At 38.7% G+C, this 18,662-nt stretch overlaps 3 protein-coding genes and 1 long non-coding RNA gene across 18 annotated transcripts; 2 read left to right on the forward strand and 2 right to left on the reverse strand.

Annotated features, from left to right (window-relative positions):
- Nucleotides 1-290: 290 nt before the first annotated feature.
- On the reverse strand, nucleotides 291-3,191 carry LOC124216258 (uncharacterized). 5 transcript variants are annotated; one of them, XR_011177009.1, is made up of 3 exons: nucleotides 3,047-3,191; nucleotides 1,984-2,204; nucleotides 291-657 (listed from the first exon to the last, which is right to left on the reverse strand). It is a non-coding gene; the product is annotated as an uncharacterized lncRNA (long non-coding RNA). The 5 variants fall into 5 exon arrangements; XR_011177008.1 differs by lacking the exon at nucleotides 3,047-3,191 and adding an exon at nucleotides 2,772-2,906; XR_011177007.1 differs by lacking the exon at nucleotides 3,047-3,191 and adding an exon at nucleotides 2,741-2,906.
- LOC124216256 (annexin B9) lies at nucleotides 2,121-7,065 on the forward strand. Of its 5 annotated transcripts, XM_046620557.2 has the most exons (8): nucleotides 2,121-2,267; nucleotides 4,320-4,364; nucleotides 4,659-5,040; nucleotides 5,154-5,233; nucleotides 5,337-5,583; nucleotides 5,709-5,890; nucleotides 6,171-6,267; nucleotides 6,559-6,733. In XM_046620557.2, exons 2-7 carry the CDS (start codon nucleotides 4,338-4,340, stop codon nucleotides 6,219-6,221), a joined length of 969 nt encoding a protein of 322 aa, XP_046476513.1. In that variant the 5' UTR covers nucleotides 2,121-2,267; nucleotides 4,320-4,337; the 3' UTR covers nucleotides 6,222-6,267; nucleotides 6,559-6,733. The 5 variants fall into 5 exon arrangements, with proteins under 5 accessions (XP_046476513.1, XP_046476512.1, XP_046476514.1 ...); XM_046620556.2 differs by lacking the exons at nucleotides 6,171-6,267; nucleotides 6,559-6,733 and adding an exon at nucleotides 6,810-7,065; XM_046620558.2 differs by lacking the exon at nucleotides 6,171-6,267.
- Nucleotides 6,932-9,511, reverse strand: LOC124216257 (uncharacterized). Of its 3 annotated transcripts, none has more exons than XM_046620560.2 (4): nucleotides 9,119-9,504; nucleotides 8,894-8,986; nucleotides 8,363-8,455; nucleotides 6,932-7,332 (listed from the first exon to the last, which is right to left on the reverse strand). In XM_046620560.2, exons 1-4 carry the CDS (start codon nucleotides 9,228-9,230, stop codon nucleotides 7,058-7,060), a joined length of 573 nt encoding a protein of 190 aa, XP_046476516.1. In that variant the 5' UTR covers nucleotides 9,231-9,504; the 3' UTR covers nucleotides 6,932-7,057. The 3 variants fall into 3 exon arrangements, with proteins under 3 accessions (XP_046476516.1, XP_046476515.1, XP_046476517.1); XM_046620559.2 differs by having other exon boundaries at nucleotides 9,113-9,501; XM_046620561.2 differs by lacking the exon at nucleotides 8,363-8,455 and having other exon boundaries at nucleotides 9,113-9,511.
- A 524-nt stretch (nucleotides 9,512-10,035) lies between these two features.
- Nucleotides 10,036-12,323, forward strand: LOC138190801 (uncharacterized). 5 transcript variants are annotated; one of them, XM_069135190.1, is made up of 3 exons: nucleotides 10,036-10,095; nucleotides 11,425-11,872; nucleotides 12,109-12,323. In XM_069135190.1, the coding sequence occupies exons 1-3, from the start codon at nucleotides 10,048-10,050 to the stop codon at nucleotides 12,201-12,203; spliced, it is 591 nt and encodes a 196-aa protein (XP_068991291.1). In that variant the 5' UTR covers nucleotides 10,036-10,047; the 3' UTR covers nucleotides 12,204-12,323. The 5 variants fall into 5 exon arrangements, 4 of the variants coding, with proteins under 4 accessions (XP_068991291.1, XP_068991290.1, XP_068991288.1 ...); XM_069135189.1 differs by having other exon boundaries at nucleotides 10,050-10,095; nucleotides 11,162-11,872; XM_069135187.1 differs by having other exon boundaries at nucleotides 10,067-10,095; nucleotides 10,878-11,872.
- The last annotated feature ends 6,339 nt before the right edge of the window (nucleotides 12,324-18,662 follow it).

Here is an 18,662-nt window from a genome sequence, read left to right on the forward strand (position 1 = left end):
GAATGATTCAACGATGAATCACTCGTTGTTCTTGCGGATTGCAAAACGAATCGTAGTCTTATAACGGTAAGACTGTACGACCTCGCTAACGCAAGTAAGACCCATTCAACGTACATCGAGTACCTAATTCATCTTCTCTTCCTTTACTATACGTTTTCAGCAAGCAGGGTACCAAAGTATAGTCCATTTACCGACGCGCGACGAATTGTAAGCATAAGTGTTCGTGGAAGGACCAAAAAGGAAGGTAACAGACCCCAAGGTTTCGACTGTATTGTTCCTCTCTGCTCATCTATTTTACAATGGTTGTAACTTGTAATTATTTCCTTTTACAATTTTGTATGAATAGGTATAATTTACTGGAACATTGTGATTGAAGAGGTGTTTTTTCCAAACAATTCGTAAATATTTAACATGGAGTTGGTATAATTACTTGAAGTATGTAGAATATACAACGAAATTAAAAACTGTACTCAACAGCGTAGGAGGGAAAAGTAGTTGACGGTTCCAGTTCGAACGTTGATATTTGAACATCTTTTAAGGCATCCCCAGGTTCGCGAAGGTCAAAGTTGAGCTGCACGAAGTGTACAAGGTGTAACGGTATGCGCAATATACCAATGTACATGCCTCAGTTGACCTCAGTACCGTTTGGTTCAACATCTGCAAAAGAAAGGAAAAACAACATCCAGGCATCGATCAACTTTGTTATATATGCATATATATATATATATATTTAATATATGTATATCTTAGTTCGATACGCTTGTATACTTATGGATAAGAAATTATTCAACAAATATTAGCTGCTACGACATTCTGACATCAGTGTCTAACTCACTGTAGCAACGCCCCCGGACATTAGTATTATTCATTCATGATTTTTTCGACAAATTTTGATACACTTGTGCGCTTCCAGATCAATGCGATAATGGGTAGGTGTTTACATGGAAAGCAGACGTTAAATGAAAACTAACATGCGAATGAGGAAAATATAGTACAACAAGAATATCTGTATAGGCTCTGTAACACGAACATCAACTTTCAAAAGGACCTTTTGTGAAAATGAACATAATCATTCAGAAATGTAAATCCTTCAACATATGAGTTTAAGTTTTTTGAAAGTTATACAGGCCGTAGGAACTTGCACATCACCCAGAACCACTATCTGTAATGAGGTGTGTAGTGTGTGTGAGTTGGAAATTATGGTACCATACCCGTAGTATCGATTCTGATTAAAATAATGAATCAGAAGCTTCTGTACTATAACAAACCAACTGCCAATTACAACTATGCCTATGATATATTATTGCGCAAATTCAAGCCTACAGTACGATAGGACAATAGTAAATGTACATAAAGTATAATACAATGAGTCAATTGTATCGAACCGCCTATTTTATTCCTATCAAAACAATTGTATGCCGCGTATTATATTATTCGGCGATAGTATTTTTACAAACTACAATTGCTTCACAGCTTCATTAGCACACTCGAGTATTATTACACATGAACGATCAATATATATTCGTATCAGAGAATTTATATAGTTTTTCGTCGGTGAAATTGTCCGTTTTAAACAATTTTATTGGGGAAAAAAAACAATTTTCAAACGAAATCTTCGGAAGGACATAAAAATTTGGTATTTGAGTGTACCTGTATATATTTTGTCTCAAAATAACATACGATAAGATAATCGGAACTCACAGGAAACGATTATGCAGTATGAGATGAATCATACTATAATTACATCCGTGATACGTCGGTTGAAGCGTCACGATGCAAACACGAATGCGGAAGTAAAATAAATGCTCATTACCCAAAGCTATTAATACGCGGTTCACGTAGCCAGCTCTGATTAGAACCGTAGTAAATTCTTTCAAAACCTATGCAAGTACAATGCATTTACACGCACTCGCATGGGTAAAACTCAAAGCTACCTCTCGCCTAGTGAAATGAGTCAAACATTTGAAATCAGAGCACTTATACCTCCACAGGATGACGGAAGAACGAATCGCCTTGGATCTAGAGGCGATGATGACGTCTTGGATCGTATTTTTTTCCCTTCCCCAGCGTTCGCCGTCAATGTCGTCGCCGACGCCGACGCCGCCCTCCACCATCCACGTAACTCGTTCTCCACATAGCCAAGCCTAGCCAGGAAAGCCGGCAACAGCCACTCCCAAGCATTTCGTGTCTGTCATTCGAGCGGTCTTGATCGGGATCAAAGCGAAGGCGAATTCATCAGTGTTTATAAGATTTTCGACAGTTTCTTGGTAAGTGAAATTACTCTTTGTTTCAATACTTATTGTTAATATCTATGCCCTTCATATGTGCACATGCAGCGACGCGGAAGACGTTTATTTTCAATGTACTTTCTAACAATGAGTGCTATAACAATGTTCTACCGCGTAGATCTCGCAGTGACTACTATACTGTACATACAATATTAACGCTCACCAATCTTTAGTTCCTTGGAGAATTTAATACGTATGTACAGTCGGGCGCATTACAAGTATAACTTTCGTAGACGAGTAAAACTATTTAGGAATCTGTGAAGATCGGGATCGTTGAGACCTTTCGAATGCCGGGTAAAAATATAAAACTTACTGCGTAACAGCGACCAATTAATTGTTTAATTATGCATCATGAGAGAAACCACACCGTTAAACCCAACTGATAACATTTACACCGCGTTGAGTTAAAAATAAACTAGAAAATGACGTTATGCTGTGTAAATACACATTACCATTACATTCGATAGTACTGAAGTTAATCACCTGATGTGTCAGCCACTGTATCAACGCTATATGTATGTACATACACCGCGGTAATATGTAGTACAGACTACACATTTAGCTTTCTGTATCTCACGAATGACAGTGAATTAGGCTTGCAGCTTTACTAACAACTACTTTCAATGCGCGTTTGTTAAGAATTGCTCTACCGGCATCAATATTAAAGGCTTCTTTCGACTTTGACGGTAAAATATAATGGGATTAATATTCTATTCATATCTATAGTTATAAGCATCTATGGTATTTATAGCTTATACCTTTGTCTCGTAGAACTATTATATTCAAGTGAGGGGCAAGCTTCTATCCGAAGACCTTGAAAGTTCTGACGAGGTGAACAATTGAGGGATCGCAGACGTTATTATTGACGACCGATACGCTTGATCGGATTCAACTTCTCTCTACTTGATTTATTGTCTTGATTTATTTGTCTTGAGTTTTTATTCCCACTTTTAAAAAACTCTAATTGTCATCGCAAGTTACTATACAGTGTATACCTATTTGAACACCGTAGTTTTGAGAATACTACAAATAAAAAAGGAAGCATTTTGTTTCATGAGAAAACGGACCCGGATCGGTGTATTCCATTTCAAGGGTTTCATATTCAACGATATGTAATCATTGAAAAACAGGCCAGGTAGTTTATTTTTGATTAGGAAAGGTTTCGTTAACAGAACTTTCGTGCCAGCAAATTTCACCAGCTTATTTTCATTGAATCACCAGTGTGACAGAGCTATTCTACGATCTATGTTTAAAATGTGCTGACTCCTATTTATGTATAATAGGTACATATTATGCGACTTCGTGATAATGGATTTTTAATAATACATAGAACGCGACTTTTGATTAGGAGATTAATTAACTGAGCACATATCTGTTTCGTTCAAATATTTTTATAACGCGGAACTGTCGTGTGTATGCATGTCAAAAATTTCAACACCACCCTGGTGGTATTAGGTATAACTTTACTGCAGAAGTGGATATACTGCATTGCAATCGATTCGTAAAATTTTCTTTAAAAATACGTGTGATGTGAAAAACGAGAAAAAAGCCTATAATGGAAACAGGAGACTGTAGCGATGTCTCGTAGATGTTCACAAACACTAGATAAATAATTGATGTTGCTAAAACTCGGTTAATACGAGCACGACATTGTTCAACGGAAAACAAATGAGGAAAAAGGACCAATTATTGTATAAAAATAAGGCTGAAGTTAGTAACGTTAACGTAACGAAACATCAGGGAAAAAATCATTATTGTGCAATTTTAAAATGATTTTGAAGGAGTTGGCTTTTCAAAATATACGATTTTTCGTTTATCGTGGTTTACTGAATTTCGGACATTGATAAAGGTGCGAAATAACGATTTTTCCTAAAAATGCCTCGTTACAATAACGTTACTAACTTCATTCTCATGTATAAAAAGCATACTCGTTTTGGGTCCTGATTACTTATATTTTCGGTGTTATATTACAATGACAATGTGTTTTAACCATGTTTCAAATATTAATGAAAATGCCTCATCTTGTTACAGATCAAATAAACCGCAACAATGGCACCCCAATATTACCATGTACAGGTATGTATAACGATTATTTCAAGCGTGTCGCATTAATAATTTAAAAAATATTTTTAATATGTTATCATACAAGAAATTCAATTCAATTTTAATATCATGGGCCAACCATCAAGTTACCCCGACGATCACATGTAAATGACCAATTTATAAGGAGATCCTTCATCATCATTTTGATAACTCATCTTTCAACCACAGATCGTTCTCAAGACTTTTTTGATATCCAACGATGCGCAAGTTTCACGCGATCATCGATATTAAAGTTTAGTTCTATAATGCCCAATTACAATTTTATAGTGCACCCCAACCGTGTACCCCGCCGATCCGTTTGATGCGGAGGCAGATGCGACCCTCTTGAGAACCGCGATGAAAGGATTCGGAACAGACGAGCAGGCCATAATTGATGTTCTGGGTCGCCGTGGAATAGTCCAGCGTTTAGAAATTGCCGAAAAATTCAAGACGATGTACGGAAAAGATTTGATATCCGAATTGAAGTCCGAGCTTGGAGGACATTTCGAAAAGGCCATCGTAGCCCTGATGACTCCTCTTCCAGAGTTGTACGCCCGTGAAATACACGATGCTATTTCTGGAATCGGTACGGACGAAGGTGCTCTCGTCGAGGTCCTGGCATCTCTCAGCAACTACGGCATCAAGACTATTTCTGCCGTTTACAAGGATCGTAAGTCGATGAATACTTTTTTATTCACTCAGAATTAGATATTTATCACACTGCGATACAAGCTCCTTCATTTATAACTAGTATAAAATACCAGTTACATTTTTTGATCCTAGTGTACGGCAACGAACTTGAAGATGACCTGAAGGGTGATACGTCAGGCCACTTTAAGAGGCTTCTGGTCTCCCTTAGTACAGTGAGTACCAATATGAACAATCTCGAAAATTGAACCATCTTTTCAGTCTTTTTTTTTTGAAGTTTCATTGCGAACACCACCAGACTGTACATCGATGTTTCAGGCTAACAGAGACGAGTCACCCGACGTTGACGTTGATGCAGCGACCGCTGATGCAGAGAGGCTCCTCGAGGCCGGGGAGGGTCAATGGGGAACCGATGAAAGTACATTTAATGCTATCTTGATAAGCAGAAGCTATCCTCAGCTTCGTAAGATATTCCAAGAGTACGAGCGACTCTCAGGATCCGACTTGGAAGACACCATCAAGAAAGAATTTTCTGGCTCGATCGAGGATGGCTACCTTGCCGTTGGTAATGCACCGGTCCCTCATTTTCCTACTATTTAATTTTTTCCTTGATGAAGACGTAGTTATAATGGCAGTCCGCAATCACAGATCGTATAAAAATCTTTGTAAATCACTTTGCTTTATTTTTAGTCAAGTGCGCCCGAGACAAGACTGGTTATTTCGCCGAAAGATTACACAAAGCAATGGCTGGTATGGGAACAGACGACACTACCCTGATCCGTATTATCGTCTTGCGCTCTGAAATTGATCTGGGTGACATTAAGGAAGCGTATGAGCAGATATACGGCCAATCACTGGCAGGAGACATTGATGTGAGTGAAATTATTGTTGTCATGTCATACAGATCTACTCGTTTCGAGTGAAAAGCAGCTCTGACAAGTTCATCACATCCCAGAATGGGGAAATACTAATAATTGGTGTATACTGTAAATACAAAAGCAAACGCATTAGAACACTGATTAAACAGGCTAACTGCTTAAATCTTCAAACTTCATCCATTTTATCGTTTTAACAATTAAATCTTATTATAGCCTCTGCATGTGCGCGAAAATCATTATGTTTTAACCGCAATTTATTGTCTACACATTTCAGGGTGACTGTTCGGGAGACTACAAGAGACTGTTGCTTACTCTGATCGGCTAAGAATATACTAATTTCTTGTTGCACTTTATGTTGTTCAATATACGAAGTAATAAACGCCTCTCATAATATATTACACGTACACAATAGAATTCGTGTCAAATTTTTATTGTAATAAATCGGTGGTAGTGTTGAGTTCTTAATATTTCCTGTACATATCGACGGAACGGTTATAGGATAGACAATAGCAGCTTGCATTACAGTTCGATTATGTTTTACTCATTATTGCTAACGCTTTACACAAATTGTGAAGCGTATGAATTTAGCCAACTTATTTGCCAGTAATTCGGTAAAAATTGTAAGCTCAATCATGATTTATTTCTTGTTATTCAATTTACAGAGTGACTGCAGCGATGATTTAAAAAAGCTTCTACTCGCCCTTCTCAATTAATATTAAGTGAATCAAATTTATTTGAAATTTGAATTATTGTTCAGAAAAAATTCCACTACATTTTACTATTATTATTAAACTTCATGTAATCTTCATAAGTAACAATAAACAAGTTCACCTTAAACACTTTCTTTCTTTATGCACGAAAAATACACTAACACCCGTAAATCTGTTGCTAACTATGATGTGAATTTTTTCAGAGCGATTGCGGGGGGGAGTGGAAGAAACTTCTGATTGCTATGATAAACTAAAGAGAAAATTAGTTCAATACAACTTTTCGACATACATTCTATGCTTTTCCAAAGAGAAAACGCAACTTGCATTTAAATTTAATAAATGTATTTTTTATTCGTTACAAAAATAGAAATACTTATTGTTAGTTAAATAACGTTACATTACCTTATACATGTATCTTTGAATGGAAGATTAATATATATGATCGCATTACTCATATCATATTGACTTGTGGTGCTTTGATTTTAGACCAAATTGTCCTCAAAGCATTTGATGTCATGTTTACATTGTTTGTAGCATTGTTTTTTCCAATGTTGAAGCAACCGAGGTCGTAATGGGCCAGTTTCAATTTGTAAAGCTCAACGTCTAACTTGAGGCAACCGTGGAGATGGTGCTTATTAGCATCCAAGTCATAGAACCGTATACAAATTTCAGCTTCCAACTCTTTCACATAATCTTGCCCAATGCAGATAGGTGGAGGGTTCCGAACTAAACATAAGGTAATCAGACATATAACTTTTCAGTACATTTGGATAACCTGTAGTGAAGTTTTTGGCATGAGTACAACTTGAAAAAATCGATTACATAATTTGGGATAATTGAAGTTTCATATAAGTTCAAATCATAATACAGAAAGGAAGCAATCAACGTAAAAACTTGGCTAGTTAGAAAATTAATTTATTGAAGACGAAACAGTTAATCTGCATTAAAATATGACAGCCATAATGTATCAACTAAATAACGACAATTCGTAGTGAGCTGTTTCTGTAATTTTGCAGAAAGAATTAAAACAATAAATTAGAGGCTATACCCAACGTAATTTTGCATAAAATTGTAAACTTTAGATTCCCTCTAACCAAGGCACAAAGAGTTTCTCAATCACAATGATTTACAGGCATAATATGATCTCTCATGACTTTGTCAAGTCCAATCAAGTTGTTTCGATTCTGCAGTTTTTTTTTTTTTAACTTTTTAAATGCATGTAAGTATTTATCAATCAGAGTATTGATGATGGATTTACAAGTGTTATTTTTAAATACAGTTTATATTTTTAAGCCGGGTATATGTAATACAATTACAGGAATGGTAAATTGCAGCAAAGCATGTATTCCACTATAGCGTGGTTCGATGCACATGCTAAGTTGTTCATACAAATTGTTAAAAACATGAGCACTTCAAAGTATACCAAATGTATGAAGTACAATTACAATTAATTTTGACATCGGGGACTGATCGGCCATTCTTAATTAGCTTTGGCCTTTAAACTATACATCAATGGGTTGTGATTAATTGCAATCTGGAACCATAGGTGCTTAAGTTGAAACATATTTTCCAATCATCTTCATGCATATATTTTATAAGTATATTTGTGAAGAAAATTATAAAAAATATTCAGTTAACAGTCTGGTTGCATTACCTTTGGTATTTGTGTTTTAAAAGAACAAAATAACCACCCACAACATGTCAATATAGAGTCAATTTGTTTAATTCTATTGTGATTTGAAAAATGAAAATTTACCTGACACTGTTGTGTTCATAACTGCGTAAGAGTCGAATGTGATGGTTAGTGAAAGTCCGATATCTTCAGGAAGGTAAGTTACATTCGCACAGACTGAAAGTACAAGATAAATCATACATGAAACTACAATACTGTCAGAAGAATGATCATTGTTTTTAATGATAGTATTTTGTCAAGAGGGAATGGTTGATGCGTTTTAAAAACGTAATATTTTTAAAAACACTGTGATTAACTGTATCAACGGATTCTTTGTAAGGTTATCAGTAAAATTCGTGATATGTTTATTGTGAAGGTTAGTAAACGTAGGGTAGATGTTACAATTACTGACACATTACGGAAACTTGAATGGAAAAATTTACAAATGTCAACATCGAGTGATGCATGTGTGAGTGGAATCTACCTGTAGTACGTCGAAGGATGCAGGTAGCTACACGTATATAAAAATCCGACTAAAGCGACTAGATCAGTTAAAAATTTGCAAACACATCATGCGGAATACTACAGATGATCTAGCAATGATATTTTTACTACCTGTGTCGTCTAAATGAACTCGATGTACTTTAATATGTTGGCAACATCCACAGCCGTAAAGTTCACATTTGCAACTGTGCGGGCCATTGCCACCTGCAATCAGAGATATTATCATGTGTACAAATGTTCATTACGATATAGTAATAAACAATAGCAATAAGAATTGAAAAAACGTTAAAAACAACAATTCATTGTCTTTGGTCGGTCAGAGCAGATTACCTGTACCATCAACGCTTTCCGATAGGAAACCAACCAGTGCAATTGCAATTCCTACAGCAATGAAAAACACCGAATAATGTGCTTTTTTACCAAGCCCGGGTACTTTACACACACACATTTTACAATATTTTCTTACCAGATCATTTACTTAAAAATTTGAACCACGTTGGAAACTGAAAATGCCAAAAATAGAATTTATCGTCCGCGTCACGCGTAATATTCAACAAGCACTGAACAATTAATGCCTGCGTGATTTGCAGTTGCACTCCGTAGCCCGTATATTTCAGTCCCGTATTGGTACTGTCTTATCGCAGTTGCCGCGTTGAGATCTAGGGACTCTACCGCGCTCTATATTCGTATAATTCGTCACGATTGAGAATTTAAAAACAATCAACAATCTTCAGTAAACCCAACAGTGTTGCCACATTTCGAAAGTAACGAGGGGACGTTGAAAATTTGAATTTGGCGCGATCGAAAAAGAATTGGACAATTTTCAATGGCTTAACAATGTACGGATCACAGTGCGGATGTTGGTAACTAGGCCGTGTTCGTAAATTGATTGACAGTACTGAAAATTCCCTAGGACAGAGTCAGAGCTATCCACGAACTTGGAAGCGCAAAAGAGATGAAAGATTGCTGACACTACCGTCAGTCAATTTTCGAAAACGGCCTAAGTTTCTCTACTTCGAGAAACGTGAGAAACCTAGAATTTTCGAGTGATTTGTTATCCATAATAGCCTTACGTGAAAAAAGCCAGAATGTCAACAATAATGGGGTCACTTTGCTGAATGCGTTGACTGAAAAATATGAAGACAGTTGTCCTAATGAGCTTTGGTGAGACAACCGAAAATCGTCGTGCGCTTGCGCCCCCTGAGATGTTCCGACGGTATAGTTGAGAGCTTATTGCAGAACATCAGAGAGTTACCGATTTCGACATGATGCTGGGCTACATTCACCTTCCGAGTAACACAGTCTTCGCAATGGTAAGCCTAAGCCAGTACTTGGCCGTCTGTACTTATCGAATTGTCGGCGATACAAGAAATTAATAACGAGAATAAATTTCTTCCAAAATTCGGAGCAAAACAGTCATTTAATTAAAGCATAGGTACCCGAGAGAAGAATGTATACATATTTATATCAGATGTAATAATGATGAAGAGACCAAACAGTACACATGTATATGCTGTCCTAGTACGATATTAATATATATGATCCATTTACGATTAATACATGATGCATACTATAAATTACATAATTTTCCAGGAGACAAACTAGATTATCTACAATAATCGGCTATAATACGAAAACAGAAGAATTATTCATTTCGAAATGGAATTCTATTTGACACGCGCTAGATGTATTCCATAACATTAATATTCATAATTATTCCAACAACTTTTCATTTGCTCTCTCGATCTTGAATTTTCGTAGGCATAGAACCGAAATGCTATTTTAGCTAGTCGCAAGTGAACACTCTACGTTGGGTAGAGAAGCAAAGTTGTTTTTCGAGAAGTGTTCGTTGGAAAAACATTCAGAGTAACTGTAATACATTACATACATTGATCGAAATGAAATGGATGCTCCGTATATGAGACAGTATTTAACGCAGTGTCCTGATTTGAAGACCTAAACAGGTGATTACCGGTGATTTTTATATATTTTTTTTGATAGGGAGAGATAGAACGAAGCTTCTTAAAACTTCGAGTGTATTTTAACACACATTTGAAAGGTGGGACCAAAAATTTGTATCATCCAACTGTTGCAGAACGGCAGCGTTATTAGCTGACCCGTTAACGGAAGGATATATCTTTAGTCAATGGCTGACCATCGAAGGGCCTAGACGCTTGAGTCTAAAATCAGGCAGGAAAGATAAAGTGCGTATTTCGTGTCTGAAATGTAAAAACTAAAATCATTATACATCATATCATACAGCATAGATCATACATCGTACATAGTATTAAAATTCGAAACGAAAGTTTGAATGTTCGGATGTTCAGAAAGTGACGTCACCCAACATTTTTTTTCTCCTAACGCCATCGATCTATATAGACAGAAATCAGCTAACCGAATTCCTCAGTCTGGAAACAACCGCGCAGTAGAGCGGACGTATGAAAATCGCGCTCCGGAAATTTCGAGTACGGGGTTCTGGATCCTGCGCTCCGGGCCCGCTTCCTGGTGCAACTCGAGTTCCAGGACAAGCGCTCTGTAGTTTCTACGCTACAGGTCGGTACCTGGTGAAACTCGACTTCAGGAAGAAGCACTACGTAGTTTCTGAGCTCCAGGTCCGCTACCTGATGAAATTCGACTTCCAGGACAAGCGCTCCGCAGTTTCTGCGGTCAAGTTCCACTACCTGCAGGAACTCGACTTCCAGGACAAGCGCTCCGTGGTTCCTGCGCTCCAGGTTCTCTACCCGGTGAAACTTGACTTCGGGGACAAGCGCTCCGGAGTTCCTGCGCTCCAGGTCCACTACCTCGTGAAACTCGAGTTCCAGGACAAGCGCTCCGTAGTTATGGCTGTCCAGGTTTTTGACCTGGTGACTTTTGACCAAGCGCTCCGTAGTTTCTACGCTCCAGGTCCACTACCTGGTGAAACTCGACTTTCAATACAAGCGCTGCGTAGTTTCTGCGCTCAAGGTTCACTACCTGGAGAAACTCGACTTCCGGGACAAGCGCTCCATCGTTCCTGCACTCCAGGTCCGCTACCTAGCGAAACTCGACTTCAAGGAGAGGACGAGGAGGACGAGGATTTGTGCTCAATGAGTTAAACATTTTTATATTATTCAATGGCAATTGTAATTATATTTCATCTAAAATTTTTCAAACTTGTCCTGTTTACAATAAATTGTTTCAATTCATTTTTCGCGCAAGCACAAATTTAGTAGCTATAAATGCGCTGATAAAATTTGTTATATTATTAATTAATTAATTGATTAAACCAATCTTTACGTAATGTTTTTGATGCGTTCTTATACTGAAAATATTTATTGCTATTCCAGGTACAACCCGAGGTGGTTATCGGTGGTTGTTCGAGGTGGTTGGCGATTGTTGGAGGTGGTCGGAGGTGGACGAGGAGGAGGACGAACTGAACTGAGTCTCAAAGCCCTGTTGACATAAAAGCAGCTATTCGATAGAAATTATAGTTTATAGTTTACACAGCCCATTGCATGATATTTCATTATAAGTAAATATGTTTCAATGTATTTAGGAATAATTTATCAAATATACAGAGGTCATGTGCAAATAATAAATGAATTCGACCGCAGTTTGATGTATTTATTAGAGCTTTAACAATAAATTTAGGCTTTGTTACTTCTTTTATTGTATTATGGATAATCAAAAACATTTCCGACTAATCGTGCTGTGGAAGCATGGGGATTGAACCAAAGGTAGCAAAAGATTAGAAACAGTGTATGTAGAGTACGGGTATTTTTCTAATAATGCAAATAGAATAGAATACCACGCCTTGCGAATTAGCTTTCCAGTCAGAGATGAATGATGGATTTTAAGGACTGCATTATCGTTGTTGAATACACTACGCCTCATGGGAAACGAAAATCTGTAACGATAAAATTGATGCACCGGATCATCGTCGACTTTAACTTTTGAAATGTCCTACCATTTCCGAACACCTCCAACCATCCTATTTAGCTATATTACCAGATTAGCTATGATATGAAAAGAGAAGAATTATTCATTTCGAAATGGGATTCTATTCGACGCGCGCTCGATGTATTCCATAACATTAGTATTCATAATTATTCCAACAACTTTTCATTTGCTCTCTCGATCTTGAATTTTCATAGGCATAGAATCGAAACGTTGTTTTAGCTGGTCGCAAGTGAAGTATCTGCGTTGGGTAGAGGAGCAGAATTGTTTTTCGAAAAGTATTCGGATGGAAAAAAATTCAGAGTAACTGTAATACATCACGGATGCGCTAATTTTGAACGAGATGAAATGGATGCTTCGTATATGAGACGGTATTTAACGCTGCGTAGTGGTGTAAAGACCTAGAAAGGTGATAGGGAGAGAAAGAACGACGCTTCTTAACACTTCGAGTGTATTTTAACACACATTTGAAAGATACGAGCGAAATTTTTCATCGTCCAACTGTCGCAGAACGGCAGCGTTATTCGGCTAATAACCCGTATCTTCAGTCAACGGCTGACCATCGAAGGGCCTGGCCGCTTGAGTCTGGAATCGGCAGGAGAGATAAAGTGCGTATTTCTTGTATGAAATGTGAAAGCTAAAATCATTATACATCATATCATATCATCATACCTCATACATCATACCTCATACATCATACATCATACATCGTACATCATACATCATCATACATAGTATCAAAGTTCGAAACCATAGTTTGGATATCGGACGTTCAGAAAGTGACGTCACCAATTCAAAATCAGCTAGCCGAATTCCTCAGTCTGGAAACAACCGCGCAGTAGAGCGGACGGATGAGAGGCGCGCTCCGCAAATTTCGAGTACCGGGTTCTCAACCTCCCGGATCTCGCGCTTCGGGTCCGCTACGCGGTGAAACTCGACTTCCAGGATAAGCGCTCCGTGGTTCCTGGTTCATGTTTACAATAAATTATTTCAATTCGTTTTTCGCGCAAGCCGAAATTCAGTAGCTGTCGGTCCGCTAATAAAATTTCTCGACTTCCAGGATAAGCGCTCCGTGGTTCCTGGTTCATGTTTACAATAAATTATTTCAATTCGTTTTTCGCGCAACCCCAAATTCGGTGGCTGTCAGTCTGCTAATAAAATTTCTCGACTTCCAGGATAAGCGCTCCGTGGTTCCTGGTTCATGTTTACAATAAATTATTTCAATTCGTTTTTCGCGCAACCCCAAATTCGGTGGCTGTCAGTCCACTAATAAAATTTCTCGACTTCCAGGATAAGCGCTCCGTGGTTCCTGGTTCATGTTTACAATAAATTATTTCAATTCGTTTTTCGCGCAACCCCAAATTCGGTGGCTGTCAGTCCGCTAATAAAATTTCTCGACTTCCAGGATAAGCGCTCCGTGGTTCCTGGTTCACGTTTACAATAAATTATTTCAATTCGTTTTTCGCGCAAGCCGAAATTCAGTAGCTGTCGGTCCGCTAATAAAATTTCTCGACTTCCAGGATAAGCGCTCCGTGGTTCCTGGTTCACGTTTACAATAAATTATTTCAATTCGTTTTTCGCGCAACCCCAAATTCGGTGGCTGTCAGTCCGCTAATAAAATTTCTCGACTTCCAGGATAAGCGCTCCGTGGTTCCTGGTTCATGTTTACAATAAATTATTTCAATTCGTTTTTCGCGCAAGCCGAAATTCAGTAGCTGTCGGTCCGCTAATAAAATATCTCGACTTCCAGGATAAGCGCTCCGTGGTTCCTGGTTCATGTTTACAATAAATTATTTCAATTCGTTTTTCGCGCAAGCCGAAATTCAGTAGCTGTCGGTCCGCTAATAAAATTTCTCGACTTCCAGGATAAGCGCTCCGTGGTTCCTGGTTCATGTTTACAATAAATTATTTCAATTCGTTTTTCGCGCAACCCCAAATTCGGTGGCTGTCAGTCTGCTAATAAAATTTCTCGACTTCCAGGATAAGCGCTCCGTGGTTCCTGGTTCATGTTTACAATAAATTATTTCAATTCGTTTTTCGCGCAACCCCAAATTCGGTGGCTGTCAGTCCACTAATAAAATTTCTCGACTTCCAGGATAAGCGCTCCGTGGTTCCTGGTTCATGTTTACAATAAATTATTTCAATTCGTTTTTCGCGCAACCCCAAATTCGGTGGCTGTCAGTCCGCTAATAAAATTTCTCGACTTCCAGGATAAGCGCTCCGTGGTTCCTGGTTCACGTTTACAATAAATTATTTCAATTCGTTTTTCGCGCAAGCCGAAATTCAGTAGCTGTCGGTCCGCTAATAAAATTTCTCGACTTCCAGGATAAGCGCTCCGTGGTTCCTGGTTCATGTTTACAATAAATTATTTCAATTCGTTTTTCGCGCAAGCCGAAATTCAGTAGCTGTCGGTCCGCTAATAAAATATCTCGACTTCCAGGATAAGCGCTCCGTGGTTCCTGGTTCATGTTTACAACAAATTATTTCAATTCGTTTTTCGCGCAAGCCCAAATTCAGTAGCTGTCAGTGCGCTAATCAAATTCCTATAACTTTACAATCTTCTCATAATCTTTTTGGTAAAATATGTCGATAAAAAAATTATATCAAACCTTAGACATTATTTTTGATTTGTTCTCACGCTGAAAATATTTATTAGTATTCGAGGTATAACTCGAGGTGGTTGGCGGTTTTCGTTGGAGGTAGTTAGGGGTGGTTGCGGGTAATCTCGGTGATTCAGGAGGAGAAGGACGAGGATTTGTGCTCGGTGAGTAAAACACTTTTATAATAATCTTATACAATTTATTATATTAATAATTAATTAATTAATATTCTTATAATATTTAATGGCAATTGTAATTATATTTCATCAGAAATATTACAAACTTGTCACCTTTACAATAAATTATTTCAATTCATTTTTCGTGCAAGCACAAATTCAGTTGCTACGAATAAGCTTATACAATTTATTATATTATTAATTAATTATTTAATCAATTACTCAATTATAATAATCCTTACACAATATTTTCGATGTGTTCTTATACTGAAAATATTTATTACTATTCAAGGTATAACCTGAGGTGGTTGAAGGTGGTCGGCGGTGGACGAGGAGGAGGACGAGGAGGACGAGGATTTGTGCTGGGTGAGTAAAACACTTTTATAATATTTGATGGCAATTGTAATTATATTTCATCTGAAATATTACAAACTTGTCACGTTTACAATAAATTATTTCAATTCATTTTTCGTGCAAGCACATATTCAGTAGCTATAAATAATCTTATACAATTTATTATATTATTAATAAATTAATTAATATTCTTATAATATTTAATGGCAATTGTAATTATATTTCATCTGAAATATTACAAACTTGTCACGTTTACAATAAATTATTTCAATTCAATTTTCGTGCAAGCACATATTCAGTAGCTATGAATAATCTTGTACAATTTATTATATTATCAATTAATTGATTAATTACATTAATCCTTACACAATATTTTTGATGTGTTCCTATACTAAAAATATTTATTACTATTCCAGGTATTACCCGAGGTGGTCGGAGGTGGACGAGGAGGAGGACCAGGTGGACGAGGAGGAGGACGAGGTGGACGAGGAGGAGGCGGGGTGGGTCGTGGGAGAGGACCTCTCCTCTCCTCAGAGGAGGGGAGGGGGAGGGGCAGGGAAGGGGGCGAGGCGGGCGGGGAGGGGGAAGGGACGGGAAGGGAAGGGACGGGATGGGAAGGGAAGGGTAGGGGATGGGGCGGGGGGGGGGGGGGGGGGGGGGGGGGGGGTGGAAGGAGGGAGGGCGGGAGGGCGGGAGGGAGGGCGGGAGGGAGGGAGGGAGAGGGAAGGGCCGGGCGGGTGGGTGGGCGTGTGGGGGACTTGCACTGACATCCGTCGTCCACTCCCTCCCTCCCTCCCTCCCTCCCGCCCGCCCTCCCACCCTCCCTCCCTCCCTCCCGCCCACCCTCCCTCCCTCCCTCCCTCCTCTCCCTCCCCTCCCCCTCCCCCTCCCTCCCCCTCCCTTCCCTTCCCTTCCCTTCCCTTCCCTTCCCTTCCCCCTCCCCGCCCGCCTCGCCCCCTTCCCTGCCCCTCCCCCTCCCCTCCTCTGAGGAGAGGAGAGGTCCTCTCCCACGACCCACCCCGCCTCCTCCTCGTCCACCTCGTCCTCCTCCTCGTCCACCTGGTCCTCCTCCTCGTCCACCTCCGACCACCTCGGGTAATACCTGGAATAGTGATAAATATTTTTAGTATAGGAACACATCAAAAATATTGTGTAAGGATTAATGTAATTAATCAATTAATTGATAATATAATAAATTGTACAAGATTATTCATAGCTACTGAATATGTGCTTGCACGAAAAATGAATTGAAATAATTTATTGTAAACGTGACAAGTTTGTAATATTTCAGATGAAATATAATTACAATTGCCATTAAATATTATAAGAATATTAATTAATTAATTATTAATATAATAAATTGTATAAGATTATTTATAGCTACTGAATATGTGCTTGCACGAAAAATGAATTGAAATAATTTATTGTAAACGTGACAAGTTTGTAATATTTCAGATGAAATATAATTACAATTGCCATCAAATATTATAAAAGTGTTTTACTCACCCAGCAACCTTATCCTGGAAGTCGAGAAATTTTATTAGCGGACTGACAGCCACCGAATTTGGGGTTGCGCGAAAAACGAATTGAAATAATTTATTGTAAACGTGAACCAGGAACCACGGAGCGCTTATCCTGGAAGTCGAGAAATTTTATTAGCGGACTGACAGCGACCGAATTTGGGGTTGCGCGAAAAACGAATTGAAATAATTTATTGTAAACGTGAACCAGGAACCACGGAGCGCTTATCCTGGAAGTCGAGAAATTTTATTAGCGGACCGACAGCTACTGAATTTCGGCTTGCGCGAAAAACGAATTGAAATAATTTATTGTAAACGTGAACCAGGAACCACGGAGCGCTTATCCTGGAAGTCGAGAAATTTTATTAGCGGACTGACAGCGACCGAATTTGGGGTTGCGCGAAAAACGAATTGAAATAATTTATTGTAAACGTGAACCAGGAACCACGGAGCGCTTATCCTGGAAGTCGAGAAATTTTATTAGCGGACCGACAGCTACTGAATTTCGGCTTGCGCGAAAAACGAATTGAAATAATTTATTGTAAACGTGAACCAGGAACCACGGAGCGCTTATCCTGGAAGTCGAGAAATTTTATTAGCGGACCGACAGCTACTGAATTTCGGCTTGCGCGAAAAACGAATTGAAATAATTTATTGTAAACGTGAACCAGGAACCACGGAGCGCTTATCCTGGAAGTCGAGAAATTTTATTAGCGGACTGACAGCCACCGAATTTGGGGTTGCGCGAAAAACGAATTGAAATAATTTATTGTAAACGTGAACCAGGAACCACGGAGCGCTTATCCTGGAAGTCGAGAAATTTTATTAGCGGACCGACAGCTACTGAATTTCGGCTTGCGCGAAAAACGAATTGAAATAATTTATTGTAAACATGAACCAGGAACCACGGAGCGCTTATCCTGGAAGTCGAGAAATTTTATTAGCGGACCGACAGCTACTGAATTTCGGCTTGCGCGAAAAACGAATTGAAATAATTTATTGTAAACATGAACCAGGAACCACGTAGCGCTTATCCTGGAAGTCGAGAAATTTTATTAGCGGACCGACAGCTACTGAATTTCGGCTTGCGCGAAAAACGAATTGAAATAATTTATTGTAAACATGAACCAGGAACCACGGAGCGCTTATCCTGGAAGTCGAGTTTCACCGCGTAGCGGACCCGAAGCGCGGGATCCGGGAGGTTGAGAACCCGGTACTCGAAATACGTAGCGGAGCCGAAGCGCGGGATCCGGGAGGTTGAGAACCCGGTACTCGAAATTTGCGGAGCGCGACT

Source organism: Neodiprion pinetum, chromosome 4 (assembly GCF_021155775.2).
Source record: "Neodiprion pinetum isolate iyNeoPine1 chromosome 4, iyNeoPine1.2, whole genome shotgun sequence".
NCBI lineage: Eukaryota > Metazoa > Arthropoda > Insecta > Hymenoptera > Diprionidae > Neodiprion > Neodiprion pinetum.

Excerpts from the sequence above, each read along its gene's own strand:
- LOC138190801 (XM_069135189.1), top strand. The coding sequence starts at position 11,221 with ATGAAAATCGCGCTCCGGAAATTTCGAGTACGGGGTTCTGGATCCTGC. Across the intron at positions 11,873-12,108 it reads CGAGGATTTGTGCTCAATGA|GTACAACCCGAGGTGGTTAT; the intron begins GTTAAACATTTT and ends TTGCTATTCCAG.
- LOC124216256 (XM_046620556.2), top strand. The coding sequence starts at position 4,338 with ATGGCACCCCAATATTACCATGTACAG. Across the intron at positions 4,365-4,658 it reads CCCAATATTACCATGTACAG|TGCACCCCAACCGTGTACCC; the intron begins GTATGTATAACG and ends ACAATTTTATAG. Across the intron at positions 5,041-5,153 it reads TTCTGCCGTTTACAAGGATC|TGTACGGCAACGAACTTGAA; the intron begins GTAAGTCGATGA and ends TTTTGATCCTAG.
- LOC124216257 (XM_046620559.2), bottom strand. The coding sequence starts at position 9,230 with ATGTGTGTGTGTAAAGTACCCGGGCTTGGTAAAAAAGCACATTATTCG. Across the intron at positions 8,987-9,112 it reads GGAAAGCGTTGATGGTACAG|GTGGCAATGGCCCGCACAGT; the intron begins GTAATCTGCTCT and ends CTCTGATTGCAG. Across the intron at positions 8,456-8,893 it reads AGTTCATTTAGACGACACAG|TCTGTGCGAATGTAACTTAC; the intron begins GTAGTAAAAATA and ends TTGTACTTTCAG.